The 27,016-nt window shown below is 40.5% G+C and overlaps 1 protein-coding gene across 1 annotated transcript in view; it reads left to right on the top strand.

Annotated features, from left to right (window-relative positions):
- Window positions 1-27,016, top strand: part of LOC134218287 (protein prickle-like) — a 149,464-nt gene that overhangs the window by 113,854 nt on the left and 8,594 nt on the right. The window contains 5 exon segments of the mRNA XM_062697221.1: window positions 7,463-7,576; window positions 19,779-19,907; window positions 20,004-20,207; window positions 20,356-20,453; window positions 20,557-21,572. Coding sequence (XP_062553205.1) covers window positions 7,463-7,576; window positions 19,779-19,907; window positions 20,004-20,207; window positions 20,356-20,453; window positions 20,557-21,572 — 1,561 coding nt within the window.

The following is a 27,016-nucleotide window of genomic DNA, read 5'->3' as shown; positions in this document are numbered from 1 at the left end:
TGCAGATGGCGGACGGTACGTGGAGGAGGCGAATGAACCACGAATTGCATCAGCTGTTGGGAGAACCATCCATCGTTCACACCGCGAAAATCGGACGACTGCGATGGGCCGGGCACGTAGCCAGAATGTCGGACAGTAACCCGGTGAAAATGGTTCTCGACAACGATCCGACGGGCACAAGAAGGCGAGGTGCGCAGCGGGCAAGGTGGATCGATCAGGTGGAAGATGACTTGCGGACCCTCCGTAGACTGCGTGGTTGGCGACGTGTAGCCATGGACCGAGCCGAATGGAGAAGACTCTTATATACCGCACAGGCCACTTCGGCCTTAGTCTGAATAAATAATAATAGAGAGAGGTGAGAAATTACTAGTGAGAAGTGGGAACTGAGACGTTTCACCAAAGACTAATTGTTTCACTTCTCATTTCTCATTTTCTCTCTCTCTCTTTCTAGTCACTTCGCAGTATTTTGCACTACTCACTTCGCACTATTTTGTACTACTCACTTTACATAGACTTCACAACACTTCTCACTGTGAAAAGAGGGAAGAGCGAAGGAAGAAGAGAAATGTTTCTCTTCGCAGCGAGAAGTGAGAAATGATGACTGGGATGTAAGAAGTGAGACGTCAAATGACCTATTTGGCCAAATTACATATTCGGCCGAATGACTTGTTTGATAAAATGACTTGTTCGGCCAAATGGCATATTCAGCCAAATGAACTAAGCATTAGGCCAAATGACCTATTTGGCCAAATGGCCTATTCGGCCGAATAACCTATTCGGCTAAATGACCTGTTCGGCTAAATGATCTATTCGGCCAAATGATCTATTCGGCCTAATGGTCTGATGGGCCTAATGGCCTTCGGCCAAGTAGCATTCGGTCGAATTGTTTTCCGCCAAACGGTCTTTTTCCCTTTTTTCAACGGTTAAGTTAGTTTAAATTTTTAATGTTTCAAATATTTTTGCTGAGTTGCTGTGTCGATGGAAGACGAACAAAAAACAAACGGATTAGTTTTGTATTGTTCCAAAACAGCTTTTCCTGATTTCTTGAAAGTGATGCATTTGAAGCATTTTAATAAAGCAGCGATGATCATTAGCAGTATATCGTTTGTGACAAGCCTGTTTTAAACATTCGTAAAAATTGGAACATGATCCATTGGCCTCATTATTTTACTTTCTAGAATCAAGCTTAGCAAACGCGAAGATTCTGGAACGCTGTAGTTGAATGACACGGGACGCAAAGTCGAACAGAAACAAAATTCATAATCAGTTTCAGATATGAAATATTAAAATTGCTTCATCGATCGCAATTCAAAAACCCGCCACCCGCCAGTTAGGGGGAAATTATGGAGCAACTTAATGCAAAAAGTAGATTCACAACGATCGTATTCACAGCGGTTCCAGCAGAAATCCATTTCCTGCGGTAGACTTCAGCAACACAAGTAATTAGAAAAGTTCCATGAAAAATTAGGAAATTGTTAATATAGAAATTTCACGAAGGATACAGACTGGTGAAAGGGTTTTGGTTTTAGTGGGTCGGGTGAGCCCATCTCCACACTACCTGAGTTAACCTCTTCAGGTGTCTGTTTGCAGATTTCCGTTTACCCTTGCTCAAGAAAATAAAACAAATCATTTAAAATAAATTGAACCATTTCAGATCCAGTATATTATACAAATTAGAACCAAATGGTTCTGCCACTCTACCTGGGGGATGATATTCAGCTGTTGATAACGCCTTTGGGATCGAAATTAATAGTCTGAAAAGGACTGTTTGGGATGTGAGTGATGATAATCAATCGGTGAGACTATGATTTTTTTCTAGCAGCAACGGGATCTTAGCTGGAGCAACTTATTTCTGCTAACTCTTACATGCGCGTTTTCTTCTTAGAGCTTGGGGGAGATCTGCTTGACTGACGGTAGCTTTTCCCTTACGTCTATTGTGCAGGGGCCGTCAAGTGTCAAAATTGGAACAAAATCATCTGTCAGTTCCATACAAATACACGTTCGAAACGAACAGAAAACCTGTAAAACTCGGCTTATTACGGTAGGGGAGACTGGGGAGACTTGATCCCCTTTTCTGATTTCCGATGTATCACAGCAAAAAAAAAACATACGCGATTTCCACACAGACTCTCTAAGAAATATAGTATTTAACTTTACTGATGTATGACAGTCCTTAAGTTATTGTTGTTATTGATACACAATCGATTTTTTGAGTACTGTTAAAAATCGACTTTTAAAATATTCGGGAGAAATTGATCCCTCTCCAAGAACTGGCTTTAATAAAATTAGAAAGGTTTAGAAAGGCTTTGATAAAAGGCTCTCAGATTTTTTAGATATTGTTACTTCAAAATACGCGGAATTTTCGAATTGCTGTGCGCATACGTGAACGATTTTTGTTATTCGACAGCACATGCAATTTTAAAACTTGGGGAGACTTGTTCCCCTTTTATGATATCTACGCAATAAATATTTTTCCTGACAACCCTTCATCAAATCTGTCAAATCTACAAAACATTAGAAGCCTGAGAACAGATTAATATTTTTTGAATTTTTCGCCGAATTTTTGTATGGATGACAAATGAGGGATGAAGTGTCCCCATATTGAGGTAAATCCAAATATCCTAAAACTTTGATGGAGTGTTGACATTTTCATCAGTGCAGATCATTAAGCATATTTATGGCTTTGTGCTGTGAAAAAACGAAAGTATTTGGTCATTGTTATGAAAAGTTGTTCAAATTTTGCTTGGCCAATAAAAAATCTTTAGGAAGGTCAAAATATACAAACCGCCCTGCAGAATAAATAAGGTTGTCAATCCAAAAAATAACTCACCACATAAAGGTCATTTGTCTAGAGGATCTATACTAAAAAATACGCTAGAACAAAACTACTTTAGTTCTCGAGAAAACAGGGGGTGATCAAGTCTCCCCGGGGATCAAGTCTACCCACCTTCCCCTACTCTTCTAGTACTATTGGTACCAGTGGAGGCGCTCGGAATTGTCTTCGTTGCTGCAGTGGATGCGATCCAGAAAACTTTCTTCGATTGATTTTTGCAGCTTCCTGGGTGTCTGCCAGATTAAATGCGACGTGCGACGCAACTCACGTGAAGGCATGACAGTTAATTAATAATCAATTAACCCTCTACAACCCAATTTTTTGTTTTCGCTAAAAATCACTATTTTGCTTTCTAAAATCGATCTAAACACGGTTTGGGTAAAAATATTTTAAGCTCATTTTAGTGGAATGTATTCAATCGTCTAAGACGAGTTAAGTAACTCCATTTAATTCCACCAATTATTTCGATATCTTTGCAGATACGTATTTCGACCACACAGTTGTGGTCGAAATACGTATCTGCAAAGATATCGAAATAATTGGTGGAATTAAATGGAGGTACTTAACTCGTCTTAGACGATTGACGGTTTGGGTATTAAAATTTTTTAGTTCGTGATTTTATCAATTTCACACTTTGAATTTTTAGAAGTTTTTTTATCCAATTAAATAATTTCTTGAATCTATTGATCTTTTTTTGATTTTTCAACACATTTAAAGTTTGAAAATTCCTATTCAATGTTGACTTATTGCATTTTTTTAATTTTCAGAGTATTTTTTTATTTTCCGTTTAACGAGTTGGATAAATATTTTGTGTAACATTCACCACTATAACCTTCTATTGAATAAGGTTAGTTAGGAAAATACTAAATTACAAATATTTCACTCTTCAAAAGGTATACGAGCGAAAACACGGGGGAACAAAATATTACTCAATTTTCAATATTTTTTTATAAATTTGTTGAATTTTGAAATTGACTTTAAACCACCTTTAAACATGCATTGAAGTATTATCGATCAATATCAAAACTTCTCGAAATCTGATCAATTGAAAATCACAAAAGAAAATATCAAAATACCCCGTCTAATGGCCGGTTTACATATTCGCTAGTTTTTGCGGACAATGCACTAACCGACATTACTAGCGCGATATTTGCATAATGTAAACACTATTAGCAGATGACAATTCCTGTTTACATTATGCTAATATCGCGCTAGTATTGTCGGATAGTGCATTGTCCGCTAGAACTACCGAATATGTAAACGGGCCATAAAGGCGGTCTTGGGCATTAGAGGGTTAATTATCAATGAACTGTCAAATTTCTCTGTCGCGTCGTGCCGCATCGCGTCTACTATGGCATCCTCGCTAAGATGACCGCCAAACGTCGTTGACAGTCCCAACGATGGGCTTTTCTATTATGAGCCACTGGCTTCGTGCTTCTTCTTTGTTCCAGTTTGGTTGCAGCAGAAATTATCGCTGCAGAAAATTCATTCTCAACGATGGCGACGATAGCGATTCAATATAGAGTTAATACACTTGGGTCGCTTTTTACGGGGTTTCTTTTCACGCGCGTTGTATTTTACGCGGATTTTAGGATTTACGTGGTTTTTTTACAAGGATTTCGAGTTTAACGCGGTTTCCAAAAAAGTATTCTACCTATATCTTTTTAAAGAGAAAAAAGAGTATTTATTGGACAAATTATGGTTGCGAAGATCATGTATATCTCTCGAGACAATATTCATCGAGATCGATGAATAGAATACGAAAATCGATTTTCCACGCCATTTTGGAATTCAAAATAGACTGATAATAACCAATCGGTGAGGCTCTGATTCTTTCTAGCAACGACGACAGCGAAATTAAGGATAATGGCTTTCTCGTGGGGATCTCATGCAATATGGGCGTCTAATCGAGTTTGATGAATAGGTTGATTATGAGTGTAGAATTTTTGAACCTGAAGGCGATTTCGATTTTTCAAACTTCTCCCATCCATTTCCATCTTCATTATCCCAGATCTTGGGTTACACAGTGTGGTATTTCTTTATGGTATTTTAAAAGTCTTCATTTATTATATTATGTTTTCTTCCAATATAAGGAAGTTTGAAGATGGGAACTCGTTTTCCTTCATTTTCTATATTGTTATCGTTACTTTTCATAGAACGCGTAAGTATTATGAAGACGTTACATTTAAAAGCTTATTTTCCAACTAATTTATTGAATAACATTCTCTTTACCAGTCTGAAGTCTAAAGTAGGCAATCCTGTTCTACCAACTTCCGAACTTTTATTTACTCAGGAAATCCAGAAAACTTCATTTGCAAAAATCTTCAAGCCCAAACAGCCTATCTACTCACATTATGCTTTAATTGATGTAATTTAGTGTAATTATAAGTATCTTTCTAAGAGATCAGATTTAGGCATTCAACTCTTTTAAAATAGCAACAATCAACGTTTTCAGCCAAATAAGCATGACACGCTCCGTTGGATAAACAAAAAACGAATAAATCTACCTGATGAGGCTGCTTTGGGACCATCTACGAATGGAAATGTTCGTCATAACTGGAGCAATTTGTTTGCTAACCATGCCCGTCTAGCAACCTCATCACCATACTTTCCCAGTAACATACTGTTACGATGGGAATCATGTCTGCCATTTCTGCATACCATACCGATGTTTCCCACCCTTCAACATTGTTCAATTAACTGCCTCGTCCGCCCCTATCGCGAAGGTCTCGAAGAAAGTCCACGCCAGAGACAATAAAAAAATTAGCTTCCACCAGGCCTACCCGCTCGTCAGCTCAGCGAACCACAACAACCGCCTTGCCAATTTGCATATGAATGATGATACAGTTGTACCAAAGCCGATAATTAAAATTCTTTCCTCTGTCCACCGTCGTCGTCGGTTGATGCGCGCATAAAATTGTCCTCTGGTTCCTCCGATCAGATACATATGAATGGCCCTGAGTTCCCAGCCCCTCCCGGCCGGACAGGGGACCTTCTTTTGTTCCAGTTCGGTCCAGATGCCCCCTTGACGGTGTTCGGTGGAAGATGATGGCGATGATGATACGATGGGAGCTTCTGGTCTTCGTCCATCCTCTTGCCGGCAACACCCGACGTCCGATTGTCGAACGTAAGCTGGAGACAAGGGAAACCTTTACCAGCCACAAGGAGTCATTAGCGGTCATTTTTACATGAAACTGGTATTATAATTTGCGTTCCGTTCGTCCGCGCCGGTTGGTTGGCGCGAGCGCAATTGATAGCTGCACAACACTGCACTGGCTGGAGTCCGAGAGCGTCCGGTAGCGCAAGGACCACGTGAGACAGGGGCTTGTATATATGGAAACTGGACAATCTGTGAGCTGCTGGGGTACCGATGGGGATCAGCAGGGCAGCGCAACGAGAGGATCTCTTGCGTACGTAATAGTTATTAGCTTGGTTCGCAGCGAATTGTTGTTGAACAACTGCGGAAGGTTATTGCTTTTACATGATCATACCGAGAGGACTTGCTCGTTGCGTCTGCAGCACCTGGTCTGTGGGTAGGAAAATGTGTTTAAATGAAACACAACTTTGTCGGACGACTGCACGGCCGGCGTTTCATAACATATTCCAGAATGGAATTTTTAATTGAAATGGATAGAACTGAACTCGACTTTGACAAAAAAAAAAGCTATGCCAATTGAAAAGTCAGCAAAGCTGTTTGGAAAAAACAATTGTAGGTGAAAATAATAACAATTGTGGGTGACGAGAATTGAAAAAAAAATGAAATAAACTGTGCAGTGTGCATAAACGAATAACCATTTTAAAAGGGCTACATCGTATGTATACTTGGAATGTAATTGGAACATGAATGAACCCTGCGTGGAATCTGAATAGAATCAGACTAAACATGAAATGATGCACAAAAGACAAATGCATGCTTTCTTAGTAGTATGGCTTACCATCGTCATCTTCTTCACTAAAAAATTTTCTCTTATACCAACTGTTTGTGCTAATTAAAATTTGCACAGTTAGGTCAATACAAATATTTATAAAAAATATCGTTTTTTGCCAAAAGTAACTGCCAGCTGCCAGTCAAAGTTTTCGATAGTAATAACAAGAATCCTATAGAATGCTTTCATATACTCAGAATGCCAATACTACAAGGCTACAAGCCTCCCAAACTTCAAGTTTTCCTATCAAACTTAATTAGGTTAAGAAGATTGTACAAGTGGAATTCAATTATGAAAAACAAACCCCGCTTTTATCGGGACCTGAATTTCTCGCAACTGTGCGCCAATCTGTTACGGTGCCGTGACACAGTTATGGTCATCAACACAAAGTCGTTCACATCATTTGCATTTTGCATAGCAGACAGACGCCCAAGCATGTTTTCCGCGCGACGATAGTTATATCATCCGCAACCCCATTTGTCAATCGCATAATGGCGCAAATCCGCACTTGCGTCTAGGAGCGAGGTGCATTTCCCCACCCCGTCCCCCGAATCACCCCAACCAATCACCAAGAAGTCATTCCAATTTACGCATCTTTGCTGCGAGCACCTACATGAGCCGGGGCTGTCCAGCTAGAGGCGCTAAATTCTTCCAACATCATTTTCTAATCACGCAACGATTACTCTTCCATTTTCCCCGCCAGGTCCACCTGTACTTCTCGGCCATCCCCGAGGATAAGGTCCCGTACGTCAACAGCATCGGCGAGCGACATCGCGTCCGTCAGTTGCTCCAACAGCTTCCACCCCACGATAATGAGGTAAGTCGCCCCGCGCAGCAGCCTGCGTCCAGCTCGTCATAATATGCGCAACAGCACTGCACCGTCAGGTAAAGTGCACCAGGTCCGTTTTGCCTGAGTTGTTTGTTTCCACAGCTCGTAGGTACGCTCGCTCTTTCCACGGCGCAATGAAAAAAATAATAAACATAAAACTTATTCAGTTCTTGTTGTTGCACTTACTCGCCGGCATACCGCCTCCGCCTGGTCCAAAATATCCATCTGATATTCCGTTAAAGCCGTGCACTGACAAGGGTCGGCCACAGAAAATTGAAATGTGGAAAAATGGCACATTTGTAACAAATTAGATAAAGCTTCTTTTCTGTTCCTGATAGCGGATTTGACAGATTGAAGTTACGCAAGTAAATTCATGATTAATACTTAATTTATTAAATTAATTTATCATCTGGTTTTTATTATATTATGCAGCGTTACAAGACTGCATCAGCCGAAAACTATACGTTCCGTTAGGTATCCACAGTCGTTAAGCATCAAATCGAAAACGAAAATAGGTACCTAGTCCCTTCCAAGGATGTTATCGATCATTTAGTAATCTGCCTTCGATCATTTAGTAGTTTGTCAATATTGCATTCCAGAGGCCAAATTTCAAAATGTTTTGTATGGTGGACTTCTAGTGCAAAGGTTTATCTACAACTCTGCCTTGTTAGGCATTGTTTACATTGCATATTTTGTGATTGCATATTTTGTTATCATTTAGTATGATTATAGCAACTAGCACCGTAACCCCTTTAATAGTGGAATTAAAACATCGGCCTGTTAAGAAGAGTTGTAGAAAAACCTTCGCATTTTGAAATTGAATGAGTTATTGACAAACTACTAAATGATCGAACGCATATTACTAAATGATCGATAACATCCTTGGTCCCTTCTATGAATTAACGCATCTGTCCGGTAAAGGGAAATGATGGTGCCTACTTTGAATGGATCTAGCAATTTCGCATATGCCCAGTTCTTATACAGGTTTTGGTAGATTCTTATACAGAATTGTTCGAAAATCCAACAACCGCCGGTTGGGTGCAGTGTCTCTCCGGTACAAAGCGAAGGGAGGATGTAATGCCATATTTAAATAGATACGTTTTTTCGGTATAAGGCGAAAGGAAAAAACAAAGGATTGTTCATAAAAACGTAACAAAGTAAAGAGAGGAGATAATCCTTTCATTACATTTGGTCCATCTTCCATCTGTTATAAAGGATTTCTAAGGGATAATTAAAATTTTGAAAACTGGGAGGCCTTCCTTAGTCGTGTGGGAGGATGCGTAGCTGCTAAGCAAGACTATGTTGAAGGAGGCTTCAACTTCTGGGCAGGTCTAGGCAATTTAGCGGATTTTTTTTCGCCTTTTTTAGGTATAAAAGTTTTAACGTGGTTATCTCGTGGTATACGAATGCAAATAAAAAGGAAACTTGGCTTAGAAACTTCGCAGGTAATAATTGTAAAAGTGCTGAATGAACACTAAGCTATTATTATTAATATTTCGCAAAATGGTGCATTCCGCGAAATGGCACATGCCGCCAAAAGTCATTCGGCGAAAAGTTACAAACCGCCAAATGTCGTACCGCGAAAAGTTACAAACCGCCAAATATAATTCCGTGAAATGTTCAACCGCGAAAATGAATTCCGCGAAATAGTTTTCGGCGAAATGTTATACAATCGTTTCAATCTTACTCCTTGACCTATGAAAAACTTGGGTAGCACACTTTATGTCCGGTCTTGATCTTTTCAACTTAATAACTGAACTCGCATGATGGTCATACGGCTACCGCTTCTGCTACAAACACAGGAGGTCATAAGTTTCAATCTCTGACAAATTCTAAACTTATATTGGCTATCCAGAAAGACGTTTTTTTGAAAAGTTGATGAGCGTATTTAGCGTAATTAAGCGCCTTTTATCTCGACGTACATGGTTCGAATTCAGGTTACATTTTTTCAATGTACCGAAAATATTTCAGAAAATTAACTCATGAAATGAATTTCGCAAATCAATGCATTTTCGTACGTCGTACAATATACGACCAGTTTTCTCAGTGTATAGTCTGTACCTTTCTCTATATTTCCCATGTTCTAGCAATCGCTAGAACTGGAATTGGAATCCATAAATTGGTCCTATACCTTAAACTTGTCTATTGTAGCATTCTGTTAGAATTGAAAATGTGAACGAAAAATTTCGTTTCTGCATCAAATTAGAATTCCTATCACATTGGCCTGGCTTATAGAACCTGCTAACCTACACATTCCAATAAAATTCTGCATCAACTAGTGACAAGTACAGACGTAATGCTCAGTTCACATTGGGCGGGTGATGGAAGCATCATTGCCTTTCCATCTCCGATAAACCATAAGAACATGGCTAGAGCGCCGTTATTAATATTTTTTTTTGTGTCTTTATTAGCGAGACTTTCAGCCCATGGCTGGCTCGTCTCGTATTGATCATTGAAATTTTAGAGCTTTTTGGATTATGCACATTGAGAGGTTGAAAGCAAATCCCAGTTCCCCATTCATTGGTTTCCTGTAGAATTGCGATTGTTCTGGTCAATCCGGGGTAGCAACTAAAAAGTGTAATGCCATCATGCTTACCCAATGCCTTGTTTTCCACAATGCGGTGTGGATCTTTTTAGTAAACATACAAACTGCCTTCCAAGCAGTACCGGACGCCAATTTGTTGAATATATGGTTTTTTTTTCGATAGGATGTGAATCTAAAAGCAGACACCTAGTTAATAGATGAATGGGATTGGAACACTGACTCGTCAAACCCACCCTGGACACAGGCCTTTCAAGCTCATTGATATCGCCTTTCGACATTATTTCGAGAAGAGCCCATTGCGGCTACGGACACATCTCTCCGCTCTACTAACCAACCACACGTTGGTCTATGCTTGCCGATTGCTGCTCGGCATGTCAGATTCTCTTCAAACTGCAGGCAGTCGAAACTGCATTTCATTGCTCCACTGCTTTACACAACAGCATCCCTCTCCTTTCAACGTCGAAACGAGAACATACGAACAGTATGTTCTTTGCGGTTTCGTCTAGATCTGGAAAGTGAGGTCAGACAGATGATGATGATGATGATGATGGTCCCGCCACATACCCCTACAAAGGTTTGAGCTAGACGATTTATCTTTAAGATAATTAATTGAATTTAATTTTTCAACAATTTAAGCAGATTTGCATAACAAAACAAAACGATCTGATTACCATCACAGATATAAATTTCTTAACTTTCCATTACTATCCAGCAAAAATATTAAATGTAAAAACTGTTTATTTCATCTACAGATTCTCATAAGTATCAGTAGTGATGCTTCGAGTGCATAAAATGCAAAACTTGTGATACCTCTCGCACAGATTTCAAAAGTTCCACCAAGAATCGCGTTTCATGTAATTACAAGTAACGTTAGCCACTCAAAGCATCAATAATAATCTAATAAACTATGTCGTTGTCAACAAAATCAAAACTTGTGTTACCGCTCCGTCGATATCAAAAGTTTCGGTATCAACCGCGGAAACCAAACTCTACTAGATAGCCTATTACTAATCCGCAGAATCATTGAAACAGCTGAAAAAGCGCAAGTCTGTACACAAATTTAAAAATCATTCATATCTGCTTTACGCGCGCGAGACTCAAACTTTTGTAGACTACACAAAGAAAAGTTAAATTAATAATTACGTCAATAAAGTAAAAAATCCATCATCATCATCGAGGCGAACAAAATAGTTTATTAGTGCCTCAATAATTGAAAAACACAATTGTCCAAACAAAATATCCGTAGGTCAAACTTCGTTAAGATACAATAATTAATGATTTTTAAAAAGTCAACTAAGTAGCTGCTTAAAATACAGCTTTTACGTGTGAAACACAAAGTCTCTTCAATTGTGATAATGTCGTTGCACGTTTGATATGTGTAGGCATCGAATTGAAATCATTGATACCTTTGAAAAACAAAGAATTTGATGAAGCTCCATGCAAAAAGTTAGGTGTTCTTACATCTTCCGCGTTTCTAGTGTTATATCTATGAGTGTCACTTCCTCTTTCAATTCGATCACTCAAATATCGAGGCAGCAAACCATTTACTACTTTAAAATGAACACCATTGTTAAATACACAATTCTTTGCTTCACCGAGAGCCACTGCAATGCATCCAACAAAAAAGTCGAGGAAGTGAATCTGTTACATCTTAAAATCAAACGCATAATCTTATTCTGCAAGCGCTGTAATCTCGATATTTGTGTTGGATTTGCTAAAAACAAAATGGAAGGGCAAGAGTCCAAGTGAGGAGAGATGATTGATTTGTACAGCTGTATTTTACTAGCTGTATTTAATTCGTTTTCAGTCGACATAGGATTCCATACTTCTTGGCTATTTTCTTGATGACATTGTCAATATGTTGGTCAAATTTCAATTTATCATCAATAATCACGCCAAGATATTTAATTTCCCGTACGCGATCAAGAGTCTCGTCATCAATTTTCACAGAGACATTATCAATTGAACGATTTCGCGAAATAACCATATACTTTGTTTTACTAATATTCAATTTTAACTGTTTGTACTTCAACCATCTACTTAAAGAATGCAAATCTTCATTCAAGTGTTCAATCGCTTCCTCCAGATTTTGAGCTGCAATGAATATTACAGTATCATCAGCAAACAAATTAATATCACAATAACGTAAAAGGAAACCCGATATGCCGAAACCTGTGGTGGTGCTACCAAAAGCAGCCATGACCTAAAAAGAACAGTGTCAGATGAAAGTGAACATTCCCCCCAAGTGAACATCCACCTACCGTTCCAGGAGTTATCCCATTCACGTTGCCATCTGGACACTAAATCTACCCTGATGGCCTTACAGGCTGCTCTGGCATCACGGATTTCGAAACACTTTCTCATCTTCCCGGATGACCAACCTAACTGGCATTATACACGCGATCACGCAGGACGAAATCCCGTGATACCGTGCGGTGAGCAGATATCGCCCTGAGACACATCAAGTGCTACTTGCACAGACCACCGTCACGCCAGCCAGTAGCCTATGTAGTTGATACAACTACGCCAGCCAGTAGGCTACGCCTACACTTTAGAGCTATTGGACATCATTCTCAACAATGCCTCAATAGCAATTGAGGTTTCCATGGCTGCCGAAGGTCAGCTTGTCGTCTATTATGACCCCAAGGAGATTCATACTCCGCTTTGATGTGATCACGACTTCACCCACATGAATCACCGCATGTTGTGCCGGCTTGCGTTTGTTGCCGATAAACAACTCCGTCTTATGTTGAACATACCGCAGTGCTGATCGGCACAGCCTACGATCTTAACACCAGGAGGCAACTTGAGTATCAGTACCCCGTCATACATAAGTTTCCATAATATTGGGCCAAGGATGGATTTCTGCGGAATTCCTGTGGTAATAGGAACGCTTCTCTGTTTCGTATAGTAGTACACGGTTCTGGAAATAGCTTTCCAACATTCTGTACTGGCGGCGGCCGGCGTAAACAGATGGCATCCCTGATTGCGCTCTTGAATGCATTCTTCGCGTCGAGGGTCACAACCGCACAGTATCGAATACCTCACCTTTTCTGTTGGATCGCTTTTTACTTGCTTTCTGCTGACACAGAAAAGGCACTTTGGTACCTTATCGCATTTCAAAGCCATGTGCCCTTTCTCGCCACATCGACGACTACGTTGCTAAGGTCTGGACCCTTACAGTCCCAGGACTTGTGCCCGGACTCTAAGCACCTTTCCACTGAAGGCGGCTGGAATATACTTATTGGGCATATTGTCCAGCTGATCTACAGCTCCCCTCGCTTCTGAACATTTTTTGACTACCGCAGCCGTTAACCTAAAGCAGGCTACTTGCATGCCAAAGGGATCACCTCGTAGGTGACAGAATTCCCACACTACGTACTGATGGCCGAGATGATGCCGTCTGCCCCCGTGACCTCATTCAGTTGCTTGCACTGAAGGGTTGCTTCGGCAGCAAACGGCCTCACCTTGACGCCGTTTCCCCTTCATCACGTCACCATCATTTCAGGTCTTGGAAGACTGCTCCAGCCTATCTACAGATTTTTTGAGTTTACATAATCGACGCTGCAAATCTTTCTGGCTGACGCATGTTTGTGTATAATCTCGGTGAGGATTCTGCTTTTATGTCCATTTGATGAGCTACAAAAATGGTGGAATTATATGGAATTATAGTACTAACTCTTCTTATGGTACGTGGCAAACCTTCTTTAAAAAAAACAGTGTTAGTTAATGGTTAGAAACATGCTTGTCATAGATGGAATTACAAACAAGAATCTTTACTTTAAAGTTTTGAATGAAAATTAAAAATAGCGTTGAAATGTTAATCATTGGGATTACTTTATATTTTCATTATGACAATGACCAAAGGCATACTGAATCATTTACAACGTATGGGCTTAACAGTAGCAGCATAAGTATAAGAATGCTAATGGCACTGTTAGCATTAAACACGTTTTCTCGATTCAGTTTGCAATATTTATACTAAATACGACCGCTAATTGTGTGTCATATTGTAAAGAATGTTTTGTTTAGTCATCTACATTACTGCCGTTCTACGCATAAATGTTCCATGTTACCTTTGATGAAAAAATCCAAACTCGAGTCAATTTGTCCCACTAGTTTCAGAATCGATTGGATCTTTAAATTTAACAAATATTTTTTGGACGTTGTGAGCGTAGGCAACACTTAGAACGAGTCACTACTTATTTAAACGGTTTTCAGTCTCAATGAATCACATACAGTGGTTGGTTTCCTACCCGCCGCTGTCGTATCCATGCGCTATGATTTCTTCTTATTTATTCAGACTAGGGCCGAGGTGGCCTGTGCGGTATATGAGAATCTACTCCATTCGGCTCGCAGTCTACGGAGAGTCCGCAAGTCCACCTGATCGATCCACCTTGCCCGCGGCGCACCTCGCCTTCTTGTGCCCGTCGTATCGTTGTCGAGAACCATTTTCACCGGGTTACTATCCGACATTCTGGCTACGTGCCCGGCCCATCGCAGTCGTCCGATTTTCGCGGTGTGAACGATGGATGGTTCTCCCAACAGCTGATGCAACTCGTGGTTCATTCGCCTCCTCCACGTACCGTCCGCCATCTGCATCCCACCATAGATAGTACGCAGTATTTTCCTTTCGAAAACTCCCAGTGCGCGTTGGTCCTCCACGAGCATCGTCTAGGTCTCGTGTCCGTAGAGAACTACCAGTCTAATAAGCGTTTTGTAGATAGTCAGTTTGGTACGGCGGCGAACTCTATTCGATCGGAGCGTTTTGCGGAGTCCAAAGTACGTACGATTTCCAGCCACTATGCGTCTCCGAATTTCTCTGCTGGTATCATTTTCGGCAGTCACCAGTACACAAGTACACAAATTCTTCTACCACCTCGATTTCGCCACCACCGATGCAAACTCGCGGTGGGTGGTTCACATTGTCTTCTCTTGAACCCCTTCCTATCATGTACTTTGTCATCTTCGACGTGTTGATGACTAGTCCGACCCGCTTAGCTTCCCTCTTCAGTCTGATGTAGGCTTCCTCCATCTCCTCAAAGTTTCGTGCCATAATATCTATGTCGTCGGCGCAGCTAAATAGCTGGACGGACTTATTGAAAATTGTACAACTGGTGTTAATCCCTGCTCTTCGTATTACCCCTTCCAAAGCGATGTTGAATAGCAGACACGAAAGACCATCACCTTGCCGTAACCCTCTGCGCGTTTCGAACGAGCTCGAGAATGCCCCTGAAACTCGAACTACGCACATCACCCGATCCATCGTCGCTTTGATCAACCGTGTCAGTTTATCCGGAATTCCGTGTTCGTGCATTAGCTGCCATAGCTGGTCTCGATCGATTGTATCATATGCGGCTTTGAAGTCGATGAATAGATTATGTGTGGGCACGTTGTATTCGCGACATTTCTGCAGTACTTGGCGAATGGCGAACACCTGGTCTGTGGTGGAGCGTTCGCCCATAAAACCCGCCTGGTACTGCCCCACGAACTCCCTTGCAATTGGTGCTAGTCGACGGCATAAAATTTGGGAGAGTACCTTGTAGGCGGCATTCAGCAATGTGATTGCGCGGTAGTTGCTACAATTCAGCTTATCGCCCTTTTTGTAGATGGGACACACGACACCTTCCATCCACTCCTGCGGCAAAACTTCCTCCTCCCAAATCTTGGTAATGACCCAGTGCAGCGCTCTAGCCAGTGCCTCACCACCGTGTTTAAATAGCTCTCGGGGTAGTTGGTCAACCCCAAGGGGTCTGTTGTTTTTAAGCCGGCCAATCTCCTCCCAGATTTCCTGGAGATCAGGAGCCGGTAGAATTATGTCCTGCGCGCAGTTGATGCAAAAGTATAATATTGCTATCCAATGTCACTCCTATTCGCGTGAACAACATCTAGTTTGCATTAGAGGCCTGAATAAGAGAAACGCGGATAGAAAATATGACTCTGCCAACACTGCATTCAATCTCCTTCATCAAAGAACAACACATGAAAAGGAAGAAATCTCGGGTACTTATTCAAAAGGACGTATGTGATTTTGTAAACAAAGATTCAAACGTCGAATTGTCCAATCTGATAGCCCTCCCACGCAAACCATAATCACAGACAGGTAGAGGAAGCCTTCGGCTACCTGTTGGTGTTGTTGGTTTGCGTGGGAGTGCCATCACATCGGATAAATCGACGTTTCAATCTTTGTTTACAAAATCACATACGTCCTTTTGAATAAGTACCCGAGAAATGGTTTATGTAGATAAAATCTCACAATCCGCTATTTTATGTGTCCACATCATATAACAATAGAATCCAATAAACAATGGAATTTAATTTCATAATCTATAAATGACCAACATATATTAGTGCAAACTAGAGGCCTGAATAAGAGAAAAGACAAAATTTTCAAAACGACTTATCTGCTTTTGTAAACAAAGATTCAAACGACGAATTGACGAATCTGATAGCTCTCCCACGCAAACCAACACCACCAACAGGAAGGTGAAGGTTTCCGCTACCTGTTGATGGTGTTAGTTTGCGTGGGAGAGCTATCAGATTCGTCAAATCGTCGTTTGAATCTTTGTTTACAAAAGCAGATAAGTCGTTTTGAAAATTTTGTCTTGATTTCTTCCTTTTCATGTGTTGTTCTTTGATGAAGAAGATTAGCTGCAGTGTTGGCAGAGCTACATTTTCTATCCGCGTTTCTCTTATTCAGGCCTCTAGTGCAAACTAATGTAAAATACATTCAATCTTGTTTATTGAAAAATGGCATAAAATCGAATATGGCCGTTTTCAGTATTTGAGCCAACATTTTGGCTGCTTGACAGGTCTCCTGCTCGATTGGCTGCTGTTTTTTGACGGTTCGATTGGCGGCACACACCTATCCGCGTTTCTCTTATTCAGGCCTCTAGTTTGCATCGGTCTAGTACCCAAAGTTCTGGTTTTATAAATGTCAAACCGATGTTGGTGATGAAACCAAACATACACTACAACATGATGCATAAAGGTTCCCCAAACACACGCGACACGACAGTCGCGACGCGATTCTATCGACAGCGATTCAGTCGCCGTTGGTATGGAAGCGTAAAAAGAGCATTGCCTGCAGCGACCCAACGATAGAATCGCGGCGACTAGTTGTCGCCGTCGCGGCGATGAAATCGCTTAGGTTTGGGGGAGCCTTAAATTATGCTCAATTAGGGCTTGTTGAAGCATAACTTGGCAAAATAATTCAAATGACTACAGCGCCACTAGCGTTCTAGTACCTATACTTCTACTAGCTCAACACTCCACTATTGGCTCTTGATATTAATCTCATCGAACGTTGGCGAGATGCTCTGGAGAAACAGTTCACAAACATGAAATCTGAAACAAGCATCTGTTGAAGGTGACTCTAATGGACAAATGGAATAAAACATTACTCAAATATAGGGGAATTGCTCTTGAATTTAGTCTCATGGCTCTGATGTTCATTCCATCTAGAATGAAGCAATGAAAAGGTATTTAGTTTATTTCTTATTTTTGTGATTTTTCCAGCAGTGACCACGCATGTTGACAAAAAAGCGGCAAAATTAGTGTCGTATTTCTTTATTTCGCGATGAGATGAAGATATGTTCAGTGAGATGGAGATCGAGATAGTTCCTCATAAAAACATAAAAGTTGGCACATTTGACTAGTTTACGAAACATTATCTGGAATAATAAACTCATCCGCGAATACCTTTCTCCAAGCCTTTTTGACACATGTTATGTTAATTGCGCGTTTATTGTTTATTATTGCGTTTTTTGTAAGCAAATTACATATCATAGTTCTTGTGCATCATTAATACGAATACATTGTAAACTTTGAACTGAAGAAGAAAATGTTTTGTGAAAAAAGCGAGATACCTATCTTGGATTTTGTAAATGTGTTAACATGTGTTCCAACCGGTTTTTTCAATGTTCACAGGAGTTTTTTTATGAACTAGATGAACCTGTCATGAAAATTTGATGAGGTTTGAACGTTAGTATCTCAGCCGTTTCTCGATGGATTTCCATTTCTTTTGGACCATTCGATAAAGTAATTGTCATATCCAATGCATTATAATATTAAAATTGGCTAACAGTTTGGCAACCGGTTTCTATGAATTAACCATACCAATGACTGCATCACAAATATTCAACGTCAAATTAATGCTACTTTCAGATTGCTAATCCTCAGTTTGCGACGACTTCTGAAAATTCAATTGATCGTAATGATTCCGTCGGTGGTAACCATCGGTAAACTGCCTGTCTTGATGGCGGTCATCGGTAATAGTTACTGTGGCGATATCAGTTGCAGTTATCCAACGTCTACTGTACCAAGAATTTCTCGTAGAAATCTAAAGAAATTCCTTAAAAAATCTGAGCAATTTTCCATTGATTTCCACATTTTGAACAATCTTCCTCGGAAATTCTAAAGAATTTGCCGTTGAAATTCCAGAGAATTTCCCTTGAAAACTCTCTATGCCAAACTAGCTGTCTCAAAAATTCTAGACTGAGCAAGCCAACATTAAAACACGTATTCTACAAGAATTTTCTATGTAAATTTCGAAAAATACTCAACAGGAACTACCCGCGGATATTCCGAACATTTTTCTGTAGAATTTTAGAACAATTTCTCGTGAAAACTCTGAAGAATTTTTACATGTAAATTCCGTCTAATTTCCTGCCAAACTTCCGAACAATTTTTTGGGGAATTTCTAAGAGCTTCTGTTGGTAATTCCGAAGAATAATCGAAACATCAAAGCATAACTATATAACCTGGGAAATCCGAAAATAATTTCCAAATGAATATTTTGGAAAACTTAAAGAATTTTTAGAGAAGTTCATAAGATTTTCAGGCAAATTTTAAGGATTATTCCGTTAATGTCTTGAAAATACCCCGAAAAAAGGGAAAGAAAATCTTAAAGAAACGTAATAAAAAAATCGCCACGTTGATTCACACCGCCGCGCGTCCTTCGTCTCCTTTGCATACAACCCGATTTGACTGCAGTTTTGAGTTTTTTCTTGTATTATTCAGCAAATTCTCCTGATTCCTACAATTCAATTAGAAAAATGGTTATAGAGAAAAACGATAAAAATACTTTAGATTCCAGGGACGACTTATTAATGCATAATATACCTACATTATTGTCACTATCTTTTTACGAATATGATAAACTTGTAAATCAAGTTGAGATTGTCTTTCGCATCATGAAAAAAAAAAAAATGAAATATGTCGGCTACTTTCAGAAAATAGAGCGTTCAATCTTCACAGCTGTTTTTGCCAAATCACCCTTAGTCTAGTCCTAGTGCTCTTAAAATATATATCATTTCAATTCTGCTTGTCTGCTGTTACTTTTCCATGCCGCAAGCACAGAAATCTTTCCATCATTCCACGGAAATTTAATTCCACTGTCACTCATAATGGCTGACAACCTCAAAATTGCTCAGTTCCTCACCGGATTAGTATTCCAAAACACAAGAAAACCGACCCTGCCTTCCCACAGAGCAGAGCAATCGCCCAGTGGGGTGCATCAACAGCCCCACAACAACGGACAACGACCATTCAAACGGACAAACAGCACCGTGTAAAAGTAAATATTTGATCTAATCGTTTTCGTTTGGTTTGTTTTCCAATTTTCTCCATCCATCCACTCACCAGGTGCGATATTGCCATTCACTGACCGATGAAGAGCGCAAAGAGCTCAAGCTCTTCTCGGCGCAGCGGAAACGGGAGGCCCTCGGCAGGGGAACCGTGAAGCAGCTCGCCACGAATCAGATTTGCGACGGGGTACGTGCAAAGACCTTACAAACCGATATGCAGCCGTTTGATGGTTTTGAATTAAATAATTTCCGCTTTTCCTTCCTCCCCCGATCCACTTCACAGTGTGGCGAATGCATATCTTCCGGTGACATGGGAGTGTACGCCTCGCGATCCGATCCGGGTACGTGCTGGCACCCGGCCTGTTTCGTATGCTGCGTCTGCAAAGAACTGCTCGTAGATTTGATCTACTTCCACCGGGAGGCTCGACTGTACTGCGGAAGACACCACGCGGAGACGTTAAAACCACGATGTTCAGCTTGTGATGAGGTATGAACTGCGGAAGCGTTGTAGTGGTTAACAATCTTAAACAGTCCTAAACCTCAAATTGCTTATTTTATTTTCCAATAAATCGCTTCAGTTACGCCATTATTGTATTGTCATTATCTCTAACAAACATCTCAATCTCCATCTTTAGATTATTTTAGCAGATGAGTGCACGGAGGCCGAGGGACGGGCGTGGCATATTAAACATTTTGCCTGTTTCGAGTGCGACAAGCAGCTGGGTGGTCAACGGTAAGTCCCGGCAGAAGACAGCATTTAACCACGCGAGAAAAATGCATTTTTACAACCAATTAACCGTTCCATTTTCTCTGCTCGCCTGTTGCTTTTTTTTCAGATACATAATGCGAGACGGGAAGCCGTACTGTTTGCACTGTTTCGATGCAATGTTCGCAGAGTATTGCGACTTCTGCAGCGAGCCAATCGGTGTGGATCAGGGTCAAATGAGCCACGACGGTCAGCACTGGCACGCGACAGACAGTTGTTTTGCCTGCAGTACCTGTCGGTGTTCGCTGCTCGGGCGACCGTTTTTGCCACGTAGGGGTGAGATTTATTGCTCTATAGCCTGTAGTAAAGGTGAACCACCTACGCCTTCCGACGGATCAGTGCCAACTATATTGCCTGCTCGAACTCGCCTGCGGGCTCCCGGTCAGCGAACCTTCGACGACCCTTCAGCGGAGTACGTACCAAATTTGCCAAAGTCACCTGAACCGCTGCAGAGTCCCATTAGCGAACGAAGCACCCCACACTCCAGTCCTGCCAAACACTCGCACACGGAAATGTCCACCAACATATCCAGTCCCGTTCCCACGGAATACAACGAACAGACGTATTCCATATCTGTCGACAACGATGTACAAACCTACACCGGAAGTGGTGCTACCTCACCCATATCTTCCCGAACTCTTCCCTGTACAGAACCCAGTGATCAAACCGACTGCCAGCATCAATCTCTTCCCCCTCTTATCCCCAATCACCGTCGACTTCCTCAGTGTTCCCCGGAACTGGATCGACTGCTGCACAAAGACCGGAGCCGACAACCGCTGGATCTCACCGACCTCAGCTTAAGCCTGGACAACTGGCAGGCGGATCACAACTCGACCGTCATTCCCGGTCCCAGCATAGCCAAAAGCAATCCAGTTCTTACCTCTTCGATGCCGGAGTTGAGTCAGCAGCAACAGCAACTACAACAACAACAGCAACAGCAGCAGCAGCCCCATTCACTGATAGCCTACGATGATATTGGACCGTTGGACAAAGCAAGTGCAATAACCGATCCGGACGACGTTATCCAGAATGCGTCGGATGATGCTTCGCATTCCATCGTGGAGCTGCCCACGCCACCACCCATAGGTAAGGCTTTGAATTTTTATTATTGACGATTTCTACATATTTTCTTGGAATCCAGACTAATAATAAAGATCAAATAAAGATCATATGACATGCAAAAACATTGCAGTTACGTTTGCCATTTTAAGGTGTTGTTATGAGATATTGCGAAAAAAGATTCGGCTGCCGGTGGGACTTGAACCCAAACTATTCCATCAAGTACACGGACGTATTACCAATTATACAACAGCTGCCCTTGTGAGAAGTAGTTCTATAACCAGCCAATAACGATGCTATATGAATCAGTTTCCCGTATCAGTCATCAATCAAGCAATTACCAACATATTTTGGTTTTAGGAAAAATTCAAAATCTCGAAATCTCGTTAGAATTGTCGCAGGCTTTTGGGTTCTTCATTGCTAAATGCAATGTTTGAGCTTCTTCACATACAATTATAGCTCTTTTATTTAGTCTATAAATCTATGTTACGAATTTTAACTTAATATCGAACTCACCACACGTAGTAATGCAATTTACCCATTAATGGGTCTTGCATAAAGAAAGAGAGAGCATACAAAACCATACATATTCAAATTGAATCCCCAAACCAATTTGAATTCAATTTTGGAATCCAATCTACCTCCGGAGATCCCATAAAAAAATGTTCAATAAATCAATTATTCTCCACCACGAGGTGGATTGTGCTTGGTAGCACGTGCTATTTGGTATTGCGGAATATGGGGAATGTATTTATGGTTTCGTTTTACGGAACAATCGGGTGTTTTTACGGATCGCTTTTTTATTTTTTAGAGATCACTTATTGATGTTTATATGCAAAAAAATAAGCACAAAATATAATCGATTTGAATTGGGAGTTTTTTTTTATTGTGCTCTATTCCGCCACCAGATACGCTAGATCTAGAATGTGACGCTTGAAATTTCAATCCCATAAAACGACCTATTGCGGATCTTTCCAAAATTTTCTATTTTACGGAATCCGGAAAGTTCTTCCGAAGCTGTCAAAATCCTACAGCCTCAAAATCTTCAATACACTAAAACAAAAATCTTATATTTGTCATTACACGATGGGCCACGCCGGGAAATTAGGAACAAAAAACAGAACAGGAACAGGGTCGATACACCTATGCCTAGCGTATTTTAGAGCTCCATAATCGTCGATCTTGGGCGATGTTCCTCCAGTTACCCCGAACGTTCAGGGTCCCCAGGTGCGATTCCACCGCGTGCAGCCAGCGTGTTCGTGGCCTTCCACGAAGTCGCCGGCCCCTATCTGGTTCTCTGTTGAATATTGTTTTCGCTATTCTTTCTTCCGACATTCGCACTAAGTGACCAGCCCACTGAAGTTTGCCGTATTTCATACGATTCACAATGTTTTCTTCTTTTTGGTACAGCTCATGATTTATGCGTCTGCGCCACACACCATTTTCTAGTTTCCCTCCGAGTATTGTACGTAGCACTTTTCACTCGAAAACCCCGAAAGCTCTCCGGTCCGCCTCTTTTAATGTCCATGCTTCATGTCCATAAAGGGCCAATGGTAGAATCAGAGTTTTGTAAAGAGCAAATTTCGTTTCCGTCTTCATGTTGCGCGACCTAAGCTGGTTACGTAATCCGTAAAAGGCAATATTCGCAGCAGCAATACGTCTTTTCACTTCATGGGAAATGTCATTGTCACATGCCACAAGCGTTCCAAGGTAAACAAATTCTACAACAACTTCAAACACATCCCCATCAAGCACTACCTCAGCACCAACACCACTAGGTCTTCTTCTATCTTTATCTGCCGCCATGTACTTTGTCTTAGTAGAGTTAATGGTTAAGCCTATCCTCGCCGACTCCCTCTTCACTGGGACAGAAGCCTCCACTACTACTTTGCGATCGATTCCAATAAGGTCGATGTCGTTCACAAAGCCCAGGAGCATATGCGACCGTGTGATGATAGTGTCGTTCCTTTGCACGCCAGATCTCCTAATAGCGAGTGCAATGTTGAACATTATATTCGAAAGTGCATCACCCTGCTTCAACCCGTCTAAGGTCACAAACGAGGTCGACACTTCGTCTGCAATACGGATACTTGATTTCGAGCCACCCAGCGTTGCACGTATCAGTCTAATCAGTTTCACCGGAAAACCATGTTCGGACATTATCTGCCACAGCCCATCTATTTTCACTGAATCGTACGCTGCTTTGAAATCAATGAACAAATGGTGAGTCTGCAAGTTGTACTCCCGGAATTTATCAAGGATCATCCGCTGGCTAAGCATCTGATTCGTCGTTGATCGGCCCTAAAGAAAACCTGCCTGGTATTCGCCGACGAAGAACTCCTCAAGCGGTCTCAGTCTGTTAAGAAAATTATTTTGAGCTTTTTAGTGGAATGTCTTCACTTAGTCGAGTCAAGTACAAGACACTGAAGACGACCTTACTGTTGAGGTCAAAATACGTATCTGTCAAGGTACAATCAAGTGGTGGTATTAAATGGGACAGTACAAATTCGTCTTATGACAAGTGGTCTCAGTCTGGTAAACAGGATACGCGACAGGATTTTGTACGCCGAGTTCAGAATGGTGATCCCTCTATAATTGACACATTCTAGTCTGTGCCCTTTCTTATAGATTGGGCATATGAGGCCATCCAACAAGCTGGCAGGCAGTTCTTCATCCTCCCATATTTTCTGGATAATGTGGTGGATTGATTGATGCAGCTGCTCACTTCCGTATTTGAGAAGCTCGACCGAGATGTCGTCCTTCCCAGCAGCTTTACTGTTTTTCAGCTCGTTTAGAGCCTTCTTTACCTCGTTCAGCGTTGGTGGTTCCACAGCTTGGCCGTCGCCGACTATGTCTATTAGGCTAATGAAAATTACATTTTCGTATTTCAAAAACGACATTGCCCACAAGTTTCATTACCCCAAAATATGACCCCATGCGAAATTTGAGCTCAATCGGACATGATTTAGGGGTGCCTAAATTCATAAAAGTTTTAAAATGTTTACCAATGAAAATGCAAGAAGTGTAAACCGAAGAACAAGTTGGAGTCCTTTGGCATCAAAAAAAAATCCCCCTTGTGAGAAAAAATAAATAAATTTTTGATTAATTTTGAGCACCCTTAAATCATGTCCGATTTAGCTCAATTTTTGCATAGAGGAATATTTTTAGCTACGAAAACGTTTGCGTATCGTCAGGTGTTGATAAAAAAAATTTCCATCGTTTGAAAAAAAATCTAAGTCCCTAAAATGTTCTAAGAGAAAAATTCGATTTTTTTCAAATATTTTTTTTTGGGTAACATCAGATCTCGACGTTTCATGCATTTTTAAGTCATTTGGCATCAAAAACTAAAATTCGGTTTTCGACTTTTGCTTTGGTCCCCCCTTGGGAAAACTTTCATGGGTAAAAACTTCAAAATTTTAATGAATTTTAGGCACCTCTAAATCATGTCCGATTAAGCTCAAATTTTGCATGGGGTCATATTTTGAGGTAATGAAACTTGTGAGCGTTTTTTGAAATTCGATGACAATTTTTTCCCATACATTCCATTGGCACCCTAATGTCCTAATGACAAATCTACGAAGTGTTCCTTCTACCTGGCTGCCACCTTAGTCTTGTCTGTCAGCAAATTCCCCTCTCGGTCATTGCACATGGCGGACATTGGCGGACATTGGTGCAGTCTTATGCCGCGCGCCCTTGACAGTTGCGTAAAACCTCCGCATATCGTTTCTATCTATGTTCTTCTGCGCTTCAGCTATCACACTCTCTTCGTGTTGCCTTTTTTTTCTTCGGTGGATTTGTTTCTTTTCTGCCCTTGCTACACTTTACCGATCAGATTTGCACCTCCGGAGATGAGCAAATCCTAAAAGAGCATAACTAAAACTTAACACAATTTTAACATATTGCGATCTTTATAACTTATTTTGATACAATTTTGTTCTTAGTAGCCATTATCTTTCAAATGTTGTAACAGGATTTTAACATAATATGATTTAAAAAATGCTTAATACCGAATTGCCCAACAGTACCCGACTAGAAGAGCATAACTAAAACTTAACACAATTTTAACATATTGTGATCTTTATAACTTATTTTGATACAATTTTGTTCTTAGTGGCCATTATCTTTAAAATGTTGTAACAGGGTTTTAGCATAATAAGATTTAAAAAATTGTTAATATCGAATTGCCCAACAGTACCCGACTAGAAGAGCATAACTAAAACTTAACACAATTTTAACATATTGTGATCTTTATAACTTATTTTGATACAATTTTGTTCTTAGTGGCCATTATCTTTAAAATGTTGTAACAGGATTTTAACATAATAAGATTTAAAAAATGCTTAATACCGAATTGCCCAACAGTAGGCAATTAAAATAGATGTAGCAAAGTCTCCTGCCATAGATATCACAAACGCTGATATAATTTGAAAAAGTTGTCTAATTTGTAATGTTCGTAGTTTCATGTTCTTGAAAAATATTCTTGTTCAGGAAAAAAAAAACAATATTTCTGAATGTTGATCACAATCTGGAGACCTATCACGACCTGTAACTGCACAGTAAACAATATATTTTGTATCTGATTCTGTTATAAATTTCTAACAAAATATGTTATTTTTATGATAAAATTGTAACAAAATTTGATAGTTTTTTGTTTCGTGTAGTGTAATTTTTGATAGAATTTTTGATATTTTAACAACATCCTGCACCATATTTCTAACAAATTTTGTTATAAAAATTTTGTGTAACATAATAACATATGATGATATAATTTTGATATGACCTTCTAGTCGGGATTCCCTCTTCCCTGTCAGCATACGACCATAGTTCCCACCGGGGTTGGTTACCCGATCTTCCTTAAGGTTGCTCGTATCCCATCCAGCACCACGAGGAGGTAGGGATATAAATTGTTAGGTAAGAGGCTAAGGACCGCGAAATGGGGTCTATTTTATTCCTTCGGGTACGGGAAGTACCAATGGTACGCTTTATCCAGCATTTGCCGTGCCAATGACAGTAGTATACGATTGTTTTAGTGACTGGCAACTGGAGTCACTGAGTACATGGAGATTGTTTCATGGCAATCATGACAAGTACATACGGGGGGTAAGATTTTCATTGACCATTGACCATCGATTACCTGAGAATTTTGAATTTCGATTACCTGAGATTATTTTTGTTTGGTGCCAATCACATAACTGGCATTGATGCACTGATTTTACGCATGTGCATGTGATCCAACGGACATCGTGTCTTGGAGCCTTGAATGGTAGTGCAGTCAGACAGAGGCCTTTTTCATCAGTGATAACGATGTGAGATCTCTTCTTTTTGACAATACTTTTCTGATGCGTTCATTGTGATGATGAGTCGTAGCCATGCCTACATTTAGCTCGCTAAGCATTTATTGATAAACAATGTGTTCAAGAGATTCATAGAGGATCGACTGCTGGATTCAACGAGTAGAAGTTTTTTCAAAA

Source organism: Armigeres subalbatus, chromosome 2, assembly GCF_024139115.2.
Source record: "Armigeres subalbatus isolate Guangzhou_Male chromosome 2, GZ_Asu_2, whole genome shotgun sequence".
Classification (NCBI taxonomy): Eukaryota; Metazoa; Arthropoda; class Insecta; order Diptera; family Culicidae; genus Armigeres; species Armigeres subalbatus.
The sequence above is the reverse complement of the archived record's forward strand: the minus strand, read 5'-3'. Positions and strand labels throughout refer to the sequence as shown.